Genomic DNA, 24,036 nt, shown 5'->3' with positions numbered 1-24,036 from the left:
CACAAAACAGTCAAATAATAACTACATATCACCACAGCATACGGATGTGAGAAACATTCGTAAGACGTGTATTTATTTTTTAAAGTTTGACCTATACGGCAGCCAGCCACCAGGAGGCAGACACACTGCTGAAAGCTTCACCACAAGCCGAGGGAACTTCTCCCTTGATCATAACATACCGCACTGTACCATACTGTACTGTACCCTATCGTATCGTACTGAACTGTACTGTACCACACCGCATCAGATCGCATCGTATCGTATCATACAATATTGTATCATATTGTATCAAATAGCGTCATACCGTATCTTTTCGTATCTTACCGTATTGTATCATCGTATCGTATCTTTTCGTATCATGTCGTATCATGTTGTGTCGGATAGTACCGTATCGTATTGTATCATACAATATTGTATTGTATTGTATCAAGTAGTGTCGTACCGTAACGCACTGTATCTTACCGTATTATATCACCGTATCGTAATTTTTCGTATCGTGTTGTATCATGTCGTGACATGTCGGATTGTACCGTATCGTACTGTACCGTACTGATAGTATCGTATTATATTGTATCGTACAGTATAGAGTCATATTGTATCGTACCATGTCGTATCATACCGTATAATGTCCTATGGTATAATGTCGTATTATATAATGTTCTGTAGTGTTTTGTCGCATCGTATTGTAGTGTAACACGCAATATACACTGTCATGTTTTAAATGCAACCCTGTAGTGGGTGTTTGGTATTCTATTGTATCATGTTGTATCATATTGTATGGAATTAATCTTATCGTGTGTTATCATAACGTCAAATTTTTTTCAAACCAGGACCTTTAATAAATGAAATGTTTCCCAAAAATATATAAATTCCCTTTTCCCTTGATGGATAACTCAGACGGGCTAATAATGAACAATTATCTGATACTCTCAACTACTCTCCTTCTCTAAACTTTAACTCTAAATTGGGGTATCACCATGATGTAAGGAAAACATTGCAGCCTAACAGTGTGAAAAATAATCCTAGTTTTTAAAACAAAAATAGGCAAACTGTCCAGATCCCCTGGTTATTGTGCATCAAAACAAAGCAGTCAGCGATCCTGTACTCCGTAGCGGCTTGTTTGTTGCTCCCCCGTCAGGACACATCCTCTGATAGTTGAGCATTGCCACTTCATTAGCTCGTTCTCTCTGCATCCACGTGGGCCTCGACGGGCCTTGTTCTTCGTCCTACACCTGCTCGCCCCAAAAGCAACCTGGGATACCAGAGCAGGTTCATTAACATATCCCCATCCCAGATTCCATTAAAAAAAAACCTACGGCAGGTCTCCAAGGCAGTGTCTCTTCGCTTTTTAGCGACCCTTGAGGGCAGCTTCAATGATGGATCCATCCCTTATAGTCAAAGTCTGCCACTGCTGTGGTTTCTTGGATATTTCTAGAGTCCTTTATCATTTTTTACGGCCACTGTATTCCCAAATGTTACACTCAAGAGACTTCATGGCTCCATAAATGAAAACCATGGCATGAAAAATCTGCATACAGAAGGTCTTACTTCAAGTTTAGTTTCGGACCCAAAGAGACAAGAAAACTTTTGAAAGCTTCTGTGGAACTATTTTATTTTTTTATTCACTGTTTAATGGACACACACTGCCTCACTGAAATATTTTTTATGATAATATATCTTGGCACAAATCATGTCTAGCCATGCTGTCACCCGTCTGTCCTGTCATTCGCTCATGATGACTTGGTGATGGATGTGACACCAGACACAAAATACATCAGGGACTGTACTTTGATATGTGTTGACACATCTTTTGAATGCTAATTAACAGTTTTAGTGGTTAAATCTGTACGTGTTGGCTCAGAGAGCTAGATTTAAAATATCTCTCGATAGAAGCATCTGCTGTTGGACAAAAAAAACTGTAAATTAAAATCCTCTGAACACCTAAAGGAGCTTAATGAATTCCAAAATGTGTCAATTTTCATACAGTTTCAGATATAGAACACTGTTTATTTGGCAGCCTATTTATAACATCCAGGTTTTAGCTTAAATAGAAGACACTGAAGAGCTGTTAGGCCGAGGAGCATCCAAATAACAGTCCTTGGAATGGTCACTCTCTGTGGCGGCGCCATGGATCCCTGTCCCACTGGAAAGACAAGCCGGTAATTGGTTCTTAAATGCTGCAGGTGCCCAACATTAAAAAAGAGTCCACCTGCTACTTGGCCTCACTACCAACTCACCATCACACTGGATCTGTTTGTGCTGAGTACTTACCAGCCTGTTTGGGGTTTTTTTTGTTGACATGCAAAGAGAATCTTTGGATATATTTAGATAAATGACTAAGACTTGTATCTAGTAAGTATAAAATGCCTCATTAACCAAGAAAACATGTTCAACCATGCATACAATCCCAAACCCAAAACAGTTGGCATGCTGTATAATAAGTTAAGAAAAACAGAGTTTGCAAATCAGTTAAACTCTATATTTAAATGAAAATGATGCAAAGACGACATACCAAATGTTGAAACTGAAGATTGAAATACTCACTTTAAATTCAATGCCAGCACCATGTCTCAAAAGAGTTGGTACAGGGTGAACAAAATCTTGAAAAAACACAACTGGAAGAACATCTCCCAACTACTTAGGTAAAAGTGCAACAGGTTAATAAAATGACTGGGTATAAAAAGGGCCCTCCATAGGGTCCCAGTCTCAGAAGAAAAGATGGGAAGAGGTTCACTACTCTGTGAGAGACAACATGGGGAAATAGTTGTACAATTTTAGTATCTGGAGAAATCTCTACAAAAAAAGAAGAAGGCTGAAAACTGATACTGGTTGGCTGTGATCTCAGGCAGCACTGCATTAGAAACAGACATGACTCTTTAGTGGAACTCACTGCATGGGTTAAAAATCTCCTCCAAAAAACATGTTCTATGGGTGCAGTTTTGAACTGTACCATGAAAGGACACCATATATCCAAAAATGGGGGTCATTAAAGTATCAAAACAACGCTTCAGAAACAGATGGATGACGTCATGGATACTACGTCCATATTTTATACATTGACAAATCCAAATATTACATTCTTTTTGGAAATCATGGATGCTGTGTCCTTGCCTCTAAAGAGGAGAGGTGCCACCTGGCTTGATATCAGCCCACAGTTCAAAAACATATGTGATGGTGTAGGGATGCACATGTGCTCATAGCATGGATAGCATACACATCTGGGATGGCACCATTAATGCTGGAAAGTACATACAGGTTTTTTTAGCCACACATGCTGCCATCCAGACAATGTCTCTCTCGTGGAAGACCTTGCATATTTCAGCAACCACATTCTGCACTTGTTACAACAGCATGGCTCCAAATTACAAGAGTCCAGGTGCTAAATTGGCCTGCCTGCAGTCCTTGACATGTCACCCATTGAAAACATTTGGCACATCATGAAATGAAAAATATGACAAAGGCATCCCCGAACTGTTGAGCAGCTGAAATCCTAAATAAGGCAAATTGGGACAAGATTTAACTTTAAAAACTCCTGAAACTGGTCTCCCTCGGTTCCAAAATGTGAGTAGAGTGTTAAAAGAAGATGTGATGCAAGACAATGGAAAACATGCCCCAGTCCAAGCTGTTTTTGAATCATGTTGCTGTCATCACATTTGAATTGAGCACACATTTTTCAGTTTCAGCACTGAATATGTTGACTTGGCGCTATTTTCAATGGAATATAAGGTTTAAATCAGGCATGTCCAAAGTATGGCCCGGGGGCCAATTGTGGCCCAAGATCCATTTATTTATGGCCCCAAGCTTCCATCTTAAATTGTGTTATTTTTGGCAAAGAAATGAATCACATTCTGAATCATGTGTACATTTGAAGTTTCTTTCAAGCGCACAAACAAAACTAAAGTCAATCCAGAAACGTCTCAAAAAGCTTCATATGGACTACCTGTCCAAAGCCAAAGCTCTGGGGATACTGCAAGACGGCAACAAAGAAGAAACACAAGAACTCTTAAAGCTGACAGTTTTTCAAATTAATGTTTTTATCATGATGTGAAAATGTTTTTGATGAACGCTAAACGTTTAGAAGACACAAAAGAGGACACAAGACAAGATCAAAATCAGGAAATTGTACAGAAAGGGGAAAATGTGGTGCTTAAAAAATGTTCAGAATGCAGGAAAACAATTATTTTGTTCTAAAAGTGTTGTCTGCTGGTCAGAAAAAACAACATGAAAAGAAAAGAATGAAATCCAGATCGTGATCCTGCCATAAGAAAATAATGAGACAATATTTTTCCCACTTTGCCCGACCCTAATGAAAAACATTTATCTAAAGAAGAAGATAAAGTCTGCCAATGTTTATATGGCTTGTGGAGAACTGAAGACTTCCTAGTTACTGTTTTATTGAGAAAACATTTAAAATAATTGTTATTCAATAGATATTTCATATGTAACTTTTAGGATTCCTAAGTCTCAGTAGGAGCCACTGGCCTCGAGGTATTCTGACAACATCAAATGTGGCCCTCTTTGAAAAAAGTTTGGACACCCCTGGTTTAAATGATTTGCAAACCATCAAACTTTCAACATTTTACACACCGTCCCAACTATTTTTGAATTGGAGCTGTACACTGATGAGTGTCAGGATCATGTAAGTGATGTGTCTGTAGTAACAATGGCCACATGGGGCAATCCTTCAAGTGTTTGACAAAACATTTTCACATCATCACCATGTAAATTTGTAAAGTGTATTTTTGGTTAATTTTTGTTTATTTTCACATGCAGAATTAACATTCATTTGTTTTTGAGTGCACACCTGATAAATAAAAGTCCCCATTTTATCTTTCCTTGGTCCAACCAACTGAAGGATGAATCTTGCCCTCTAGTTGCTACCTGCTCTATTTTGTTTAATAGCTAGCTGCTAAATTTATTTGTTTCCTAAAGGGTTTTTGAGCAGGTAATGTTGACTTAAATCATCAGGCTTTTTTAACTTCAAGCATACCATACCATCTTCCTCCACTTATCCGGGTCCGGGTCGCAGGGGCAGCAGTCTCAGCAGGGAAGCCCAGACACTCCTCTCTCCAGCCACTTCCACCAGCTCTTCTGGGAGGATACCGAGGCATTCCCAGGCCAGCTGAGAGATATAATGTCGCCAGCGTGTCCTGGGTCTTCCCCGTGGCCTCCTCCCAGACGGACACGCCCGAAACACCTCCCCAGGGAGATATCTAGGAGGCATCCTGACCAGATGCCCGAACCACCTCATCTGGCTCCTTTCGATCCGGAGGAGCAGCGGCTCTACTTTGAGCCTCCCCTGGATGTCTGAGCTCCTGACCCTATATCTAAGGCTGAGCCCAGACAGCCTGCTGAGAAAACTCATTTCAGCCGCTTGTATTCGTGATCTTGTTCTTTCGGTCACAACCCACAGCTCGTGACCATAGGTGAGGGTTGGAACGTAGATTGACCGGTAAATTGAGAGCTTTGCTTTCTGGCTCAGCTCCCTTTTCACCACAACAGACCGGTACAGCGTCTGCATCACTGCAGGCGTCGCCCCGATCTGTCTGACAATCTCGCGCTCCCTCCTCCCCTCACTCGTGAACGAGACCCCAAGATACTTAAACTCCTCCGCTTGGGGCAAGGACTCTTCTCCGAACTTCAAGCATCGATTCAAAATTAGACTGATGGGGAATGGATGGAGGAAGAACCTTAATGCCTGTTTTTTTAAGAGATATTTGAATGGGCTTTTTCTAAACAATGAAAGGCCAAGTTTGGCTCTTTTTTTCCTCAAATGGCTCTACTTCTTGTGGCGGCTTGGCCGGGCTTTATACTGCAGCCAGTCACCAGCAGGAAGTCCAAAAGTTTTGGCTTCACTCTCAGGGGAGCTGCTGTTCTGTCCATACAGTCTACGGTTTAAACGCACAAACTGGAGTATGGCATTAGCAGTTTTCCCTGGGACTCTTATTTTCCTCTACAAACACAAACTTAAGCCATTGGAACTCTTTTTAAGAAGCTAGACTGATAAAACAATCCACCAAAAGCAGCTCTAGGGTCGCAATTTTTGAAACCTATGCTGGCAATGAGACTGTAGACCCCTGCTGGGCTCTTTCAGCGTAAATCTGCACATGAAAGCATCAGCTAATGCCTAAACTGTGAATAAAGCAATGCAAACATGTAAATTGTGTTTTACAGCAGCTCTCCACTCCACCCAGGAGGCTCTCTCACTGTTAAAACCAAAGCTAAACAGCGATGACTCTCACTGTTGACATCATTCAGCTCCTTCTTAAATGACACACCACGGATTTGGAGGCAGAGAAGTTTTATTGTTGCCACCCTAGCATCCCTGACGCCTCGGATCTCTGAATCTCGCGGCACATTAAAAATTTATCCAGTCGGCTTTCTGTGCGGATAATAAAAAGACAAACACACAAACACACACATGTACACAAACACTAAATCAGAGGCCCCGTTTCATCTGGAGCCTCCATTCCACCCTGTTGTTAGCAACATCGTGAGGCGCTGGCAGTTTTTTTTTGCAATGCTTGTTGATGTAGTTTTCAACCAATACACTCTACACTGGACTGTTAGAGGGTCAAGAGGTCACAGGGAAGTTTTTTAATGAAGACACTTTTCTGTGCTGGAGTGTGTGCATGTGGATGCTTTTACTTTGAAGAGACTTTTGACTACAAAGTGTTTATGTGTGTTTTTTGGCGAAAAGGCTGCAGAAGTGTGTTTTATAACAGCACCAGCAGTGACTGTATATTTTATATGTGTTAATCTCTAACAGTCTTGTATACATTATCAGTGCTGGCCTTGCATATGTCAGCCATTTGTCTTGTCAATTACAATGTGTGTCTTCCTCGTCCGTCTGTGTGTGTGTGTGTGTGTGCACGAACGGGAGACTCTGATTACCCCACTGTCCACTGCTTGTCGGGGACCACTTTGTGACCGCTGCCGTGGGCGACCAGATGGCTAATTGAGCACTCTGTCATGTCACCTCCTTCGCTGGGGACCGAGCCAATCAGCGCAGGCCAGACTTCTCAACTGCCGCCCCCACAGACATCACAGTCCCATCTTAACAGAGTCCAGCTTTAGGGGCCCGGAGGGACCGTTTCGAAGGCTCACTGTGAGGAAGAGAGAGAGTGAGCGAGGGAGCGAGAGAGCCTTGTTCCAACTGATACAGCATCAAGCCACTGGCTTATTTACATTCTCACAACCTGAATACTAGGGGAAAAAAGTGTGTGTATGTGTGTGAGTGCGTGTGCTGGACTCACTTCCCTGCAGTTTGCTGATTAAATTCCGTCAGATTCCATGTATTTATGATGCTGCTATTGGCAGACACATCCTGCATGTTAGATTCAAAGCTAGATTACAGATGTTGCTAACTAAAGTCGCTTAGGCTTCTGATTGGCTGTTGGTCCCTGGCAACACATCAGAAACATATTTTACCAGCTAGAAATGGCTGCGGTAAATAAAAGGGCCTGTATCTTGCCAGGTATGTTGTTGGTTTGATTGCCATTTGCTGCTAACTAGTGTTGGGTGGTGATTAATTTACAGTCATTTATAACAAACATGATGGAGAGCCATTCTCTTCCAGTGATTTAATGAGAAAATCTCATTGATATCAAGATTTATTTTACAAGAGAAACAACTCAACATGAATGCAGTCATAGAAATCAGTCAAGTCAGTTCCTCCAGGAGGTCACAGTCTGTTTCTGTATTTGTTGGGGCCTATAATGTCTGATTTCAAAACAGCTTTTTGAAGTTAAGTTGCAGTTAAATTTGTCATGTTTTGGCGTTATTTCACACATAAGCTATTAAAAACGTGTAAGTAATCTCTGGGATGTCTCCAATTGGTTTCTTAGTGTGAGTTTTGAAACCATTGATGGTGGAAATGCTGACTCAACTCAAATTTTGGTCAACCCAGAGGCAGGGAACTGAGGTGAGTCATCAGCAAACAGCTACAATACGCCACACATCCATCATCCCAGCTGTGCCCCAATCTGTACAAATGAATTAATAACTTTTACCCTTCATTTTAGCCTAACAAATGGATTATTAAACACATTCACACATTGGGTATTTTCACATGGGTGTTAATGGGGATTCCTTGACTTTGGTAGCCAGCCCCAAGTGGATACTCAAGGAACTGCAGCTTTTTGCGCGGTTTCTTTTTTTAACACTGTTGTATCTGTTGTTGAAACTGCTTCATGGGGCGCTGGTGGCTTAGCGGTCTAAGCGCCCCACATATAGAGGCTAAAGTCCTCGTTGCAGAGGTCGCTGGTTCGAGTCCCTGCTGATTGACCATTTGCTGCATGTCTCCCCCCCCCCCTCTCTACTCCCCACATTTCCTGTCTCTCTTCAGCTGTCCTGTCATTAAAGGCAAAAAATGCCCAAAAAACATAACTTTAAAAAAAAAAAAAAAGAAACTGCTTCACAATGAAATGTGTTAAAGTTAAATAAACTTTAAGTGAATGCCCCAAAAATTCCCATTGTGGGCCCATTACAACTCTACCCAAAGCAGCAAATAATCTACATACCATTCTTTAAACTGACACTGTTCCACTTTTTAGTTAAGGTACATTGCTGTTATGATGAGACAACAGGTTACTTTCCTTCCTTACAAACACTCTTGGGATCAGTGTTTACACACAGCCTCTGACGGGTCAATACACTCAACCCAAGACACTAGGAGGCAACTAGATGGATAGCTAACAGATTCCATTGTGGGTAAATAATCGAAAGACATGCAGTATTGAATTTATTATAATGATTTTACAGCAAGAGTTCCATTAAGTCCATTAAGTAAGTAATTTGAGGTCATGTTAGAAGATCATGAATGAGGACTGATCACATGATCACTCAGCTCTGTTAGAACTGTAAAGCTGAGTGCTTCATAGCTTGACAATAAGTACGTTTTTATGTTTATACACCGTTGCAGACCTCTGGGGCTCAATTAGTTGAATACCAAAGATGATGAAGTCTGTTCTTGGGGTCTCTCAAAGGGATAACACATTGTCCCGTATGACTATTTCAGTTGCGTCCAGCAAAGTCTGCAATGTGCAGTTTCTTTGCAGCTGTGTAGCTCTTTCCTGTACCTTTCGTTATCGCCATGCTGTAGAGTTTGCAATTCTGATAGCTACTTTGATCGTTGTAAGGTACAGAGCCAATGCCTTGACCAAATCACCTAAAGGATTCTTGGTTGCTTGAACTTGGCATAGCTTAGCAAATCCAGCCCAAACCATGGTTGTCAAGAACTAGTGGTAGCCTCACACTTCTCCCAGGCCTGTTTTACTCCAGAAAGAAAAGGATGCTTGATTCTTGTCCTGAATGACTGTCAGGAACTAGGCCAATGACCCTACTAACGACCCCATTTGACCACCAAAGCACACCAATGACTGTTAAGCCTCATTTCCACTGAGCGGTTCAGTTCGGTTCATCTCTGTACGGCACACATTTTGTGGTGTTTCCATTGATTAAACCGGGACAGGTCCCCAAATTACCGAGCCGTACCGTCCCACTTTTTGGTACCCTTCTGCTGGGTTGCCAGACATACTGATCTGACCCAGAAGGTGGAGCTAGAAACACTGCAGTCTGTTGATTGGTCGAAAGAATCGTCACTTCCCGTGCGACAGCGGTAATAACGGACAACACATAACCCTGCCATGTTTAAATCTCCAGTGGACTTCGGGAAGATAACTTTTTTTGTTTGGAAAATGGCGTCAAGAGACAGTTTTCCATGGTCGACCACGGAGGTGTAAACTTTCCTCATGTTTTTCTTCTTCATTGCATTTATTAGCGGGTGTATACTGTGTCGCGCTGCCATGACGTCACGCTATTACGTAGCTGACGCAGCTATTGGCATCCGGCTTACACACCGCCCACCAAGTTGGGCATGGTTGGCTGTGGAAATGCAAACAGCATCAGGCGTTACCGATCCGACACGTACCAGACTGTACTGATCCACACCAGAATGCTTGGTGGAAACGAGCCATTAGAGGCTTATATTTTCTAACTCTTCCCCAGTCTGGTCAGAACTGAAGAAGCCTTTCAAAGGAGAGAGGAAATTCCAGTTGCCTTGTTGGATCCTGCTTTGAAATACTTGTTAAATGAATGCATAAGAACCATTCCAACCATTGTTGGAAAATGTTTCCTCAGCTTAAAATCAAACTCTTCTTTCCCACCAAGTTATATCTTTGACAGCCACCCAAAAGCGGCTTTATAAGCGTGTGTTCTTTACTGTAATTCCAAAGTTATGAATGTTCACATGAACTGAATACATTAGTCTGACACAATCTGAGCGCACACACGCACACATGCACACATGCACACACACGTTCAAAGCAAGCTGTCTCTGTAAATGAACTGATTGTTTTCTCTCTGGAATGATATGTGGCTCAAAGATGAGACGCCGGTGGTGCTGGTAAAGGGTGCGAACGCTGCCTCAATTAAAAGTGGTTTCAATTAAAGTTATTTTACCTTGTTTGATGAGAGAGCTGGAGGAAGTGGAGATAAAATCTGAGAGATATTGCTGGGGCCCTGGCAGAAAATTGAACCTCAGAATTGAAGCTAATTGAATTTGAGAACGATAAGGTTGAATATGGGGAGCTCTTAAAGCTAGCAAGAAAGGACGGGAGCAGGGAGTTGAGGGAGGAAGGCTTCTAATTTAAATGGACAAAGATGAAGAGAGCACAGAGTGTAAAGCTCATTTTTAATGGATACTGTACATGGAGGTTTGTGCCTTGAAACCCTCTTAGAACACCTTATCTTCCACTTTTGCAAGAGGAGAAGCATGTGACAGAGCCCTTATAAATAAATGTATAATCATGTTTTCTGCTGCTTGTGGGAAGGTCAGAACTCGGGTTCAAGAACAGCAATAGAAAAAAACAGGTAGAGATTCAACGTCTTGCTTGAGGACACCTACAGTAACATTTTGTTGTTGAAGGACGACCTTTAAGTGGAGTTTACAAGAATAAGAGTTGGTACAAAAAATGGAATTGCATCTGGGATTAGCACTATCTTTACCTGGAAACTTTCCCACAATCCAAATCCAAACAGGATTCTTGGGACAACAGAATGGGACACCAACCATGACTGAGAAGACTCTGAGATATAGACTGATACTATCAGGACAATATGCTGTTGCAGCAGTTATACAAGCACAATGCTGTGTCCTCCGAAGTGCACCATGAGATGACAAAATTGAATCCACGATCATGTTTTTTTTAATTAAACACTCCTTGAAATCTTGGCAATACAGAATGGAATTTCTTGTACTTGAGATGCTTGAAAAACAAAAAAAGGTCAAAAGGTTGCTCAAAAAACATGAAACATTGTTTTTAATTTACTGGTAAAAACTTAGAATATATATATATTTTTTTATATATAATTTTATTTTATTGAGTGTACAGGTCCAAATACATCAGTACATCCTGTGATTCAAATAATTAGTTGTCTTGATTCCAAAGAATAAAAAATAAAATTAAAATAAAAACACAACAAACAAGCAAAAGACAGAAACAAAACAAAGAAATCAAATTTCATTTCATAGATCCTGTGTTGTTCCTTCACATTACAGTTATGTTAATTTGGTCTCACAGGTAGTGGGTATCCCTTACACCCACACTGACATGTTTACACTTGTCCACCATACACCTTCACTGACATATAGACTCACACCAACACCAATACCAATACCAACACCCACCCCCACCCACCCACACACACACACACACACACACACACACACACACACACACACACACACACACACACACACGTGCGCTAATACAACAAGTCTGAGGGGGGTTCCTTAATGTTTATGGTACTCAGGTGACTTTGTGGCTTCTCTCGTCTACAGAGCTTCATAAATCTTGCTCCATATACTGTCAAATAGTTTTCCTTTATTGCTGTCCTCCAATATGGTCCTTTCAATACTCAAATAATATTTCATGAGTGTTTTCCACATTTGAAGCGTAGGTGCTTCCTTATTTTTCCAATTTTTCAAAATAAGTTTCTTAAAAACTAATGATGAAAACAGAAAAAAAGATAAAAACTTAGAATTGATATGTAACTTTGTTAATATAGTCATATTGTTAAGATATGTCCACACAGTGGCCCTGAAGTTCAAAACACAAAACAAAACCACGCTTGAGAAATTGAAACTACTATTCACAAACTGAAACTATAGTTCAAAAAATGAAACTCCAATTCACAAGACGATTCACAAAACCAAACTAAGATTCGTGAAACGAAACCAGCATCCCCAAAACGTAACTGCTGTTCACTAAACTAAATTACGATTCACAAAACGCGAAAAATCACAAAACATCGTAACAAATAAGAAGAACAACAGTTAAAACAAAACAACATAACTTCTAATTGAAAAAGGTAGGAACCTTTGGGCAACAAGAACCGTCACTGATTGGTGAACACACGGTCCGTTCTTCTGACCAGAAGGAAGTGCTTCATACATCTATCTCGCCATGCAGACAGAGGAATACAAATATTATGTTGTAAAGTATATCCAGTATCACCTTATATGTATGCCCTGCATCAAAATGTTCCCTGATAGTGGAGACAAAGTTTGAATCACTGATAGCGCTCAGTGAAAAATTAACATGTCAAATCAGCATTTCCTTTTGATTCAAAAGATGGACAGTGTATTTGGACTAAGGCTGGGCGATATTGAAAATGATGTTATAACGATAAAATATCTCATATCAGTCGATATTGATAATTATCACGATAAATATTAAATCATTATTTCATTTTAAAGGTGACATATCATGCAAAATGGACTTTATGTTTCCCTGGCATGTCTACAAACCCCCCGAGAATGAAAAAAATCCATTCTGCCCCTGTTTTGATTTCTCCACCTTTCTGTAAATGTGTGTGAAACCAGCCGTTTCAGACTTCCGTGTTTTTGTTACGTAACAACAATATCCGGGCTGTCACGGAGTCAGAGCTCGGAGCTTGTTCAGCCCATAGACTGTATAAAATAATACTGAATTCCTTCCCCCGTTTTTCATTACCTGCACAAATGTGTGGTAACAAGGAGCTTAGGAGGGAGGCATGCTAGTTGTAGGCTGTCTTAATAAACACAAAGGTCGGTTTTACTCCCCACGTCTGCAGACACGTCTCCATACTGACAAATAAAACAACAAGTAACACAGAATCTGTGACCAATCCTTCAGAAAAGGTCCCGCTGCCTTTCTGGCAGAGGTCGGTTTTACTCCCCACGTCTGCAGATTTGAAGATCTAGTGGATGATTTTTATTTATCATTGATAAGTGCTAGCGCTAGTTAGCATAGCTACATGTCGTAGCTGTAGCTGTGTACCAAGACACATGTCTACATACTGACAAATAAAACAACAAGTAACAGAATCTGTGACCAATCCTTCAGAAAAGGTCCCGCTGCCTTTCTGGCAGAGGTCAGTTTTACTCGACACGTCTGCAGATTTGAAGATCTAGTGGATGACTTTTATTTGTCATGGATAAGGGCTACCGCTAATTAGCATAGCCACATAGCTACATGTTCATAGCTGTAGCTGTAGCTGTGTACCAAGACACACGTCAACATACTGATAAATAAAACAACAAGAAACACTAAATCTGTGACCAATCCTTCAGGAAGGTCCTGCTACAGGCGCCTCTCCGTCAGGATCAGATTCTAGATCAGATGAAGTACCGTGATCTCTGAGCAGCCGTGTATATTCAGCCAACATGTAAACATTAGATCAACGTGCTGGAGAGCCGAGACCACATCCACTTCCTGAGGGGGCGTGGTCAGAGGGAAAACAGAGTGTTCTGAAGAGGACTGAAGAAGAGGGCTTTTCAGGCAGACCAAAATCTGATTTCAAAGTGTTTTTTTGAGCATAAACTTTAAAGACATGTTTTGGGGACCTCTTAGACCAATATATATTGATGAAAAAAGCGTGATATGTCACCTTTAATATAAATGCAGACTTTTGGTCCTGAGTGAAAGTTGAAGAAACCAGACAGTTTGTTAGTTTGTATCTGGATTTAGTTTTCTGATCAGCTTCTTGAATCCATCATTTTTGATGGTGCTAACAGAAAGCAGGTCTTTTGTGTAAAATTAGATTTTTGTGAAGTTTTTGTTTGTAGATTCTTATTTTTCTCAGATTGAGGTTATTTCCATAATTTGATTTACATTTACAACAAATATACATCAAATTGTGTACTGGGTATCAGTTTAGTAGATTACTGTTTTGAGTTGTGCTCTCCCCTTTAAGATTACTAAGGGTTACAGGCAGAGTGATGTTGTTTCCCACAGTGCAGTGAATGCATCACAGTGATTCAGTGTTCAGTTGTCCTACGGTTGCGGTGGACATTAAACGTGTTAGAAATGTACAGCAGAGGTTGTCTCTGGGCTCTTCCTTTACCCACATCCTGAAAGTATATTTAATGAAGTGTATTAAAGCTGGGGTTGGTAATCAGATTTAGATACACTTTTTGCCATACTGGTTAAAATTATCTTTATGTCCTGATGGCAATCAATACATGATGTGTTCCTAAAAAAGAGTGAAAAAAAACTGCTATCTACAGCCGGAGTAAACCTGGGAAAACACCAACCAATCACAGTTTTTTGGCTCCCCAAATTTTAAACCAATTAAATCCCGTCCAGCCGTTCTGCGCTCCTCCTGCGCGTACATTTCCCCGGCGTGCACTCCTCCGAGTCCCCGTCTCCTGCCTCTACTTCCCCTGACTCTATTTACTGCCCCTCTCGCTCGTCCTCGGGCCTGTCCCCTCTGACCTGATGAGGTGCTTTGCTCAGGACTGTAGTCCGGATCAGAGTCTAAAAAGCTCTCACCAACAAGCAGAATAATTAATGACGTTCAGTAAGTCCTACAGAAAATATATATTTATTGTAGCGTCCGTCCGGACGCTGTAGTGATGACGAGCCGATTCGTGAACACGTTGAGTTTTAATAACCAGTCACTGTCGGCCGTGATCACGCCAACCAACAAAACAACAATCAATGTTTGAATGAATGAAAAACTTCTCCTCTTGTCTCTCCTCTCTCCCACTCGCACACTCTACACCTCTCCTGATGCCTTCACTGACCGTCAACACTGTAGGAATTAAGAACATCTACACTGAACAGGTTTAACAAACAGTAGAGCTGTTACAGTATTATATATGTGTTATAACTTTACTCCTGATATCGTGTCACCAGAACAACTGGATAATGCTAGCATGATAGTTGTGAGTACTAACAGCAGCCATGTTTGTTTGTGTTTTTAACTTTCACTATGATAATGTTTTGGTGAGGACCGGTTTTGAATCAGTCACGATCATATGGTCGAGAATCAGCGGCTCGTGCATGTGAGCGGGGGGGGGGCGTCGTTTTGGAGGAGCTCCGAGGGAGGAGGGGAGGGGTTAGACAGAGTCATGAGGAAAAGCTACATTCAAATTCATGCTGGTTTTCCGAGACTACCAACCCTAGCTTTAAGTTAATAGTTAAAGCAGAGTCAGCACAGTGTCAGACTAACGACTCTGCTTTGAGCTGGTAAGTTTTGAGTCTTTTCAGTGCTGCTGTTGCTCGTTTCAGCTGTGTTTACATTCTGCTCCAAACGTCTTTAAGCCGTCTTCTTCTTCTGTCTAATGTTGGGCGGCAACTAGCGTTCAAGGCATATTAGCGCCCCCTCCATTTTAAGTGGCCAGGGGGTGTAATTACAGCTTTATTCATAGCAAACTTTTATCGAAAATGTTTTATATTTATATCGAGAAAAATTAGATCGCTATAATTATCGTTATCGAATTATCGCCCACCACTAGTTCGGACAGTTAGGGACGTATCATGTTGCTTGCAGGTGCCTCCGTTTTCCATTGCAAGTGGATATTGTTGTTTTCTGATATATTGTGTTTTTGGCTTGCATTTAACTGGTATACATTTAAGTTGTATGTAATTTCCTGAAAGATAAAGAAAGAGTTATCAGTTTTATTCAATTCTGTTCAGGCCTAGTCTCTGTGTGAATTCACCAGTTTAAGTTAAGTTTGTCAAAAGTACTTCTGGTTTCATTTTTTCATCAATCTAAAAAGCTTCTCCAGGGTACATGGGAGTCAACTACAGAAACGGAGAAACAGAAGTACAAGTGGAAAATCTGTGTCACCATTACGTTCATTGGTAAAAACCATTTCCTATCTGATCTACTCTGCTTCCTCCTCTCATAGATTTTCCCCGACTGGAGCAGTGGTCGGATAACACCTCACTGTCAGACGCTTCCCTCTTCATGGATGGCTTCCTCTATATCTCCACCGGCTCAGTCAAGTCAACCCTGGACCGCCGTGGACGAGACGGTGAGTGTAATTCACCGTTTTGCAACCCCCCCCATGCAAGGCCAATCAATCCATCAATCCATTTGTAAGCAATTTGAACTGCGCGTTTGTCAGGAAGTCTACTCCAGTTAAGCGCTGATCGATCAATCAGTGTCAGTCTGTCAGCTGTCAAACTGCCAATCGTTTAATCCGTACACCAAACAGTCCAGTCAAAACGATCAATGAATCTGTCTTTCAAATGGCGTCTTCATCTGTCCTCTGGGAGTACTTGTCAGGCGGACGTTTGTTCTTTGACGACCCAGCAGCGAGTGCTCCACGGAAGTACAGGGTGAATTAGGGCCAGGTTAAATAAATTTACATAAAAAGGAAAGTCGTTTCTAAATCTGCCTGAAAGACGCATCTTGGAAAACTTCTAAATTCTTCTTCTTTTGTCTTTGAAGGCAGTTTAAAACTTTTAATCAGGCTCCATTTCACACCCAACCTCCTGCTCAGCAATGGTCCCACTTCTCCCAACAGCTGGAGCGTTTCTGGGGCCCATGGGTAATTAGGAGAAGAAGCCGGCTTTTGGATGCTGCCCCTGGGGAAGGGGGTCATCGGCAAGGTGGAGGAGGGGGATAGAGAACGGGGGAAGTGGGGGGTGGGGGCTGGTAGAGGAGAAATGAGGGGGAAAGAAGGCGCGAGACAGCTTGCGGCTACCTGCCACTTGGACAAGCTGAATCTCCTACGACTTGGGCAAGACATCCATCTCTATTTCCATCACCCCACACAAGCTCCGCTCTCATTGGTGGTTGTACATGGCAGCTAATGAACAGGGCCGGTGGTGTCTGGGAAATTGCCCCTTAGAGGAGACTGGGAAAATTCTTACCAGTATCTATTGAAACTCTCATTATTTGTGGAGATGGAATTCATTTCCATTTCATTTGTTGAGGGATGACTTCAATGTAGCGCAATCTTAGCTTTAATTTCATAGTTGCTGGGCCACCATTTCTACTGATTATATTAATCTAATCAGTGTGATATCTCACATCTGGTGACATGGCGATCTGATGGCTCAAATATCCCTGGTTTGAGGATCTCTCACAGCTTTACCCTTTCTATCTCCATCATCAAACTGGCTTTCTTTTTGGCTTCCTTTCAAATTCTACCGCTTTGGGTTTCTTCCCCATCTGGCTTTTGTTAAGCAGACTGCATAAAACATGGACGTGGTTTCTGTGATGCCACCCACTGGTTTCTGGAGAGGCGTTATGAAGTCAGACAATTGCAGTCACCATGTTGGGAAATGCTGACTAAACCAAACTTACTGTTTAATCAAGAAACAGGCAAAGAGGTTGAACTGAAGGGGGGCTCTTACACACCTACAGAATGCCCACCCGTCAATCAATCCAGCCAAGCCCCCAGTTATGAAAACCACCATCCTCAAAACAGATGATTTATGAATCAGCGCACCTCCCCCCTATTGGTTTTACATGTAGAGTTGTACATTAGCATTTCAGCAAGCATTGGCTGCATGAAGGAAAATAGTGTATCAAGGGCAAATGACAATAGGCGGGAATCAACCCTGGAATCTATTAATAATCCGCTAACGACGATTTCTCTGCAATTGATATCTGAAGGTCTAGCTCTGCGTATAAGTGCAGCGAACTATCCACTCTAAAATGTCAATTCCATTCTCAAGTTCCATTTTTAAAGTAAACAATGCCAACATATGGAAAACAAATTCTTGGCAAGAAGTCTGTTATTATGGAGTCCATGAAAAGTTGCCCACTGCTTGAAGAGGCTTGCATTGTCACCAGACAGTAGCTGATTGGTTCAGAGGTTGGCATGTTCCAATCATAGACTGTATAAAATATGGACGTAAGATCCGTGACATCACCCATCTGCTTCTGAAGTGCTGTTTTGAGGCCAGTCGTTGTCTTGCAGACATATAGCTGCTGTCGAGTGATTGTGATGTAAAGAGGCGGGCTTTGAGCCTCCTAGCCAACAGCTACAATGTTCCCGCAGTCAGCTGTGCCTCTCATTGGAGGATTCGTAATTCGTAATCCCCCGTACAGTGTGTGCCGTTCGAGAAGTGAGCTATCCAGACTACACTCGTCTTTTGTACCAGGCTGTAAACATGTTTATTTCTGCTGTAAAGATTGGCTTTTTTGAATTGGTGTGTATGTGGTTTCCAGTACTTTCTGAGCCAGCCTCAAGTAGATCCTCAATGAACAGCAGCTTTTAGCACCTCCGCATTGGACTCATATTTATAGACCGAAGGTTGCCGTTTGGTTCCAATAGATGCCAGTTTTATAGCTGTATAAGCTGTATGAAAATAGATATAGGACAAAAAACATGTCTTATCACATTCACCTTTCAGAACCTCTTGGTACAACAGTGTGTAGTCTTTTCCAACAACAACAGTCAAAGTGAGCTACCACTCGGGTTGGGCGTAACTCTACAGGTGTCCATTTTGTCTCGGTCTGTTTTAGTCACTTTGCTCTCTGTACCACTTTCTGAAAACTCACCAATCCAGAGATGTCTCCCCGTCGGGTAAGTGCTCGTAATATTTCTGCAGATAAACACCTTGTTATTCCATCTATTATGCAGAGACGTACAAGTTTGGCTTTTGTGCTTTAATGGAGTTTCTACAACGACTGCAGCTTTTGAAAAATTCAGGGAGGGTCTAAAACTCCAACTTCTTCAATCAGGAGGAAGCACTGTCAGGACTTTGTGAGCATGTAGGGGATGGGGTATTTTTGAATGTACTCCTGGATGCCTTTAGCTCCCAGGCTAATGGTTTGATGGTCTATAGATACACCACAGTCCTTAATAATTCATAGGTTGTGCTCAGGGCTTAATAAAAGCACTCTGCTACAGCATCTTAAACTTAGGCTTCTTTTTTCTCTCACATAGGCTTTCATGCTTTTTACTAATCCAGATTTTGAATATGTTTAAATTTGGGGACAGATTTTAGTGGTCTTGACAAAGTTGGCATGTGGGATCAGTGTACCCGTCCAACGTAATGTGATAAGCAACCAAAGTTCAACAAAAGTTGTGACGCTGTGTAACATGGATAAAAACAGAACACGGTGGTTAGCAAATCATGTAAACCCTATATTTAATTAAAGTAGTGCAAAGACAACAAATCATGTTGAAATATGTTATTATTAATTAACAAAGGCCTAAGTTTAGCCTCAGTTTGTCTGTTGTGGATGCAGCGACAAACTATGTTCACAGACTATAATTTCTGGAAGTGATTTTGAGCCCATGCAGTGAGTTCCACTACAGAGTCATCTCTCTTTTAAATGTTGTGCCAACTAAGGGCCCAAAGATCATAGCAATATTGTATTAATTAAAAATATGGCCTCAGTTTGTCTGTTGTGGATATAGCAATGAACTGTGTTCAAAGAATGTTTTTTGGAAGTGATTTTGAGCCAATGCAGTGAGTTCCACTATGGAGTCATGTCTGTTTTTATTGCACTGCCAATTAAGGGCCCAAAGATCACAGCCATATTGTGTTAATGAAAAATATTGCCTCAGTTTTTGCCTCAGTTCACTATTGTGGATATAATAATGCACTTTGTTCAAAGAATGTTTTTTGTAAGTGATTTTGAGCCCATGCAGTGAGTTCCACTACAGAGTCATGTTTGTTTTTAATACAGTGCCAACTAAGGGCCCAAAGATCACAGCCATATTGTATTAATGAAAAATATGGCCTCAGTTAGCTATTGTGGATATAGCAATGAACTGTGTTCAAAGAATGTTTTTTGGAAGCCCATGCAGTGAGTTCCACTACAGAGTCATGTCTGTTTTTAATACAGTGCCAACTAAGGGCCCAAATATCACAGCAAAATAGTATTAACAAAAAATATTGTGTCAGTTTGTCTGTTGTGGATGCAGCGACAAACTGTGTTCACAGACTATAATTTTGGGAAGTGATTTTGAGCCAATGCAGTGAGTTCCGCTATAGAGTCATGTCTGTTTTTATTGCACTGCCAATTAAGGGCCCAAAGATCACAGCCATATTGTGTTAATGAAAAATATTGCCTCAGTTTTTGCCTCAGTTCACTATTGTGGATATAATAATGCACTTTGTTCAAAGAATGTTTTTTGTAAGTGATTTTGAGCCCATGCAGTGAGTTCCACTACAGAGTCATGTCTGTTTTCAATACAGTTCCAACTCACCCGGGGAGTCCCCAGGATGCGTCTGCGCCGCGTTACGTCTGCGACGCGGCTTTGCTTCATCTGAGGGCGTGCGTCCTGATCCACAGGACTCGTGTTGGGAGCGTAGCGCAGCTCAGAGCAGGCAGGATCAACTGGGTCCAGCATAGAGAGAACCACATACAAACAACAGGTCACAGAGCCTTTCTGTGGTTGAATTTCTGCTCATTTGGACAGTATTCCATTACTTTTGTGCTTCAATTACCACTGAGTATGCTGCAGAACTATAAAGTTTCATTTTTGCAGGTTTATAGAGTTTATTATGAATAATTTGGCTCTATTTTGTTGTCCTGTTACCTTCTGACACAGTTATCATCTTAAAGGCCTGTTGTAGTCGACCTGGATCACAGATATGTGGCTGTATCTTACATCCATAATCGATGAGTATTTCTGATCTATATGATCTTCAAACGGTCGGGAGTCCGTATATGATGTTTTATTTTGAGATTGGCGGATGTTGCATGCGATCCTGGTGCCTGACTTCCTGTCCAGGTCATTCTTTTCTGTGCAGATTGACGTGTGCTGGGAGTGGGCTCCGTCGAAAATAGACTCGAAGCAAATCTCTGGCGGAGCGGCTCGGGGGCATGCTCCCGAGACGGAGCTGAGACGTGCTGCAGCGTGCTCTGTGGACCCTAGAGCATTGACTAGAATGGGAACGTATCGGCTGTGCAGTGCGCGGCGCAGCTGCCACGCATCCTGTGGACCCGAGGCTCGAGGGTCCAAAGATCACAGCCATACAGTATTTTTTTCAGCCTTGTCCTTCTACATTTAAAACAGCATCTTAACTTTTTGGTACTGGGGTTGTAGATTAGTATTAGCTTTATTCCTGCTGAAATAAAGATTGAACTTGTTCACCTCCATAATGGCAGCACTTAAATAGCTGTTGCTGTTCTATCAGGTTTTGTAGTCGATCCTAGCGTAAATGAAGTCCCCCCCCTCATTGGGGAGAGGAGTGACTCTTCCTACTTTCCACATCACAGAGTGTGTACTCAATTTGTGTGTGCCTGTATGTGTCTTAGCACTCATGAGGAGGAAAAGAGAGACAGTAGGCAGTTACTGTGTGAAATGGTGAGTGGCAGCAGGGAAATGGCAGCCCTAATTTCTGATTAGTTTTGTCTTTTTGCTCATCAGCTGCGCTCTGCATTTGCCCGCAACAGTAACTCACAACTGCCAGAGAGACGGAGAGAAAGAAGAGTGGAGGAGAATTAACGTTACAGTTTTATTGAGGACACAAATCTGAGCCCAGAAGAGGGCTCGATTGATGCGTCGACAAAGCTTAAGTCAAGTTTGTGATCATAAACCAAATCTTTATGTTTTCTGTTTCAAATGAGTTTTTAAAGCAGCGTAAATTATTAGAAGTTTTTTTGTCTTCTTCCTCTTTTTGTACAGAAAGCCTCTTTTGACTATTTGTCCTAATCTTGTGAGCTTTTTGGACATTTTTCTCATATTACTGTGCCTCTGCTTCCCTAAATGACTGAGCACTGCTGTTTCTCCGACCAGAAATACATGGCAGATAGTGTTTTTTTATCCTTTCTTTATCTCATGCCATATCTGTCCATTCCTCCCTGTAATGAAGTGGGCTGTAATTCTGGCACAGACAGATCGTTCAGATCCCTTCAGTTTCTCGATTTCCATTTCCAGCCCCCTGACAAGCTGTCCAGCAGATGTCTTCATCACAGATATTTTAGTCTGATGGTGAGATAGGCAGAAGATTGGCGGAGGAGGGAGGAGGGAGAGGGGAAGATGAGGGTGACGGGGGAGAAAGAAGCTGATTCAGTGGAAAGGGGCAAGGCCTGCTTCTTTTATGGGTAGTCTGTGCAACTCCGATAAAAAGTTACGTGGTAAATCTTTGGGAAAGCAGTGAAAAATAAAGCTCGAGACACAATCAGAATCAAACTTTAGTATAAATCTGTTATTGTGTAACTTGGTCCAATCAGTCAAGAAACAATAAGACTTTTAATTGTGCAATTGATGACTTGATTAGTCTTATCAACCTTCTCATCTTGGACAATTTAGCACATTTTCAAGTGCTGAAGTGAGATAGGAGGTAAAAAAAAAGCATAAAAGATGGAGAGAGAGATTCCACAATCCACATTTCAACTAGAAAATGCTATACAGGGAGCACTTTTGGCGTACAAGCTAATTGGCCCAATTTATCCGATGGAGGCATGTACCACGGCAGGCTTCCGCTTGTGTTGTCTCTGCCGGCTGGATACCGACTCCCGCGGCGAACGGCTGGGCCATGGGGCCATTGCTGTTTGTGGGGGAACATCTGGCAATGGACGCAGCTGCTTGATTGTAAATCAAGCACTATTGTTTCCTCCCTTCGCGCTTAGTGCGTATACAGAAAAGCTAGTGGTATCCCACCCGCTAAGGAAATTCTGTACCACAACCAAAGGCGGAAGTCGGCAGCTTCGGCGGTGTGCAGGTTTTTTGAGAAAGCCAGTTTCCTGGTGGAATATCTTAAAGGGATTCAGAGGCTTTCACTGGAAAGGAAGTGTCTTATGCACAAATCCTAACAAGGATGAAAAAAGTTACATTCAGCTCAATGTAGCCGTTCCACATTGGCATTCACACCATTGGTACAAAGGGTTATATCTTGGGTCATATCAGTACAACTTCCTGCTACTTTGAGAAATTCTTTGACTTTCAGACCTCTGTGAAAATGTCTAATTCCTGTCATTTCAGCCCCTTCTGTCTTGCCCTCGGTACACCAAATCCCCTATATTCATTCCCAATTCAAACCAAAAAGAGATAACTCTATCTGAAATTACATTTGTCAAACATTTGTAGTCTCCCCACACCTTTTGCCCTCCCCTTTAATCCCTCTACTTTCTCAACTTTCTGTTCCTTCAGTATTCTAAGACCTTACGTGGACGTCTGTCCTTGTACATGTGCTCGCCATTATTGGAATAATCCTTCAGGAACTGGTAGGCCGAGCTTGGCGAGCCCATTCATGTGTCCATGCTGTCTTGACCCAGGCTCCCATGGCAGTTTGATTCTAAGATTCACATTTTAATGTTGTTTTTTTCCCCGAGAGGAAATTAAAGTCATTTGTCCCTCTTTTGTTCAGCGGAGAAAAAAGATAACACCAGATATTGTCTGTTGAAGAAGATGAAATCTGGATGCATGTGACATCATCAAAATGAAATGAATTAATATGTCTGATGTAAAAGGACAATTGAGTCATCTCATATACATGTTTCCGGTGTTCTATCCTTTGGGATTTTGAATGCCCTTGACTAGAAGCCCCCAACGGTTCTGACTTTTGGACCCTCATATTGAAGCAATTCCTTCTCCAACCCCTCTTAAATGGACGACTACTGCTTGTGACAGATTCAAAGAGAGATTTCTTTAAGTGTCCTTGTTTTATCTGAACCATTTTTAAAAGCCTGAGAGGGAACATTATCAAGGAATTTTCATAGAAATAGACTGAAAAAGAACACTCTTGTGTTTTGTGTTTCGCTTTCACTTTGATAGTCTTGTGTCCCCTGCTTAGAGCTTTACTCTACAACCAAATGTTTAGAGAATTACTCTTCTGTGGCAGTTGT

The 24,036-nt window shown here is 41.7% G+C and overlaps 1 protein-coding gene across 1 annotated transcript in view; it reads left to right on the top strand.

The window, feature by feature from the left end:
- zmp:0000000660 (arf-GAP with Rho-GAP domain, ANK repeat and PH domain-containing protein 2) overlaps positions 1 to 24,036 on the top strand; it is a 209,934-nt gene that overhangs the window by 111,009 nt on the left and 74,889 nt on the right. The window contains 1 exon segment of the mRNA XM_034676822.1: positions 16,181 to 16,306. Coding sequence (XP_034532713.1) covers positions 16,181 to 16,306 — 126 coding nt within the window.

Source organism: Notolabrus celidotus, chromosome 23 (assembly GCF_009762535.1).
Source record: "Notolabrus celidotus isolate fNotCel1 chromosome 23, fNotCel1.pri, whole genome shotgun sequence".
NCBI lineage: Eukaryota > Metazoa > Chordata > Actinopteri > Labriformes > Labridae > Notolabrus > Notolabrus celidotus.
This window is presented reverse-complemented; position numbering and strand designations above follow the sequence as displayed.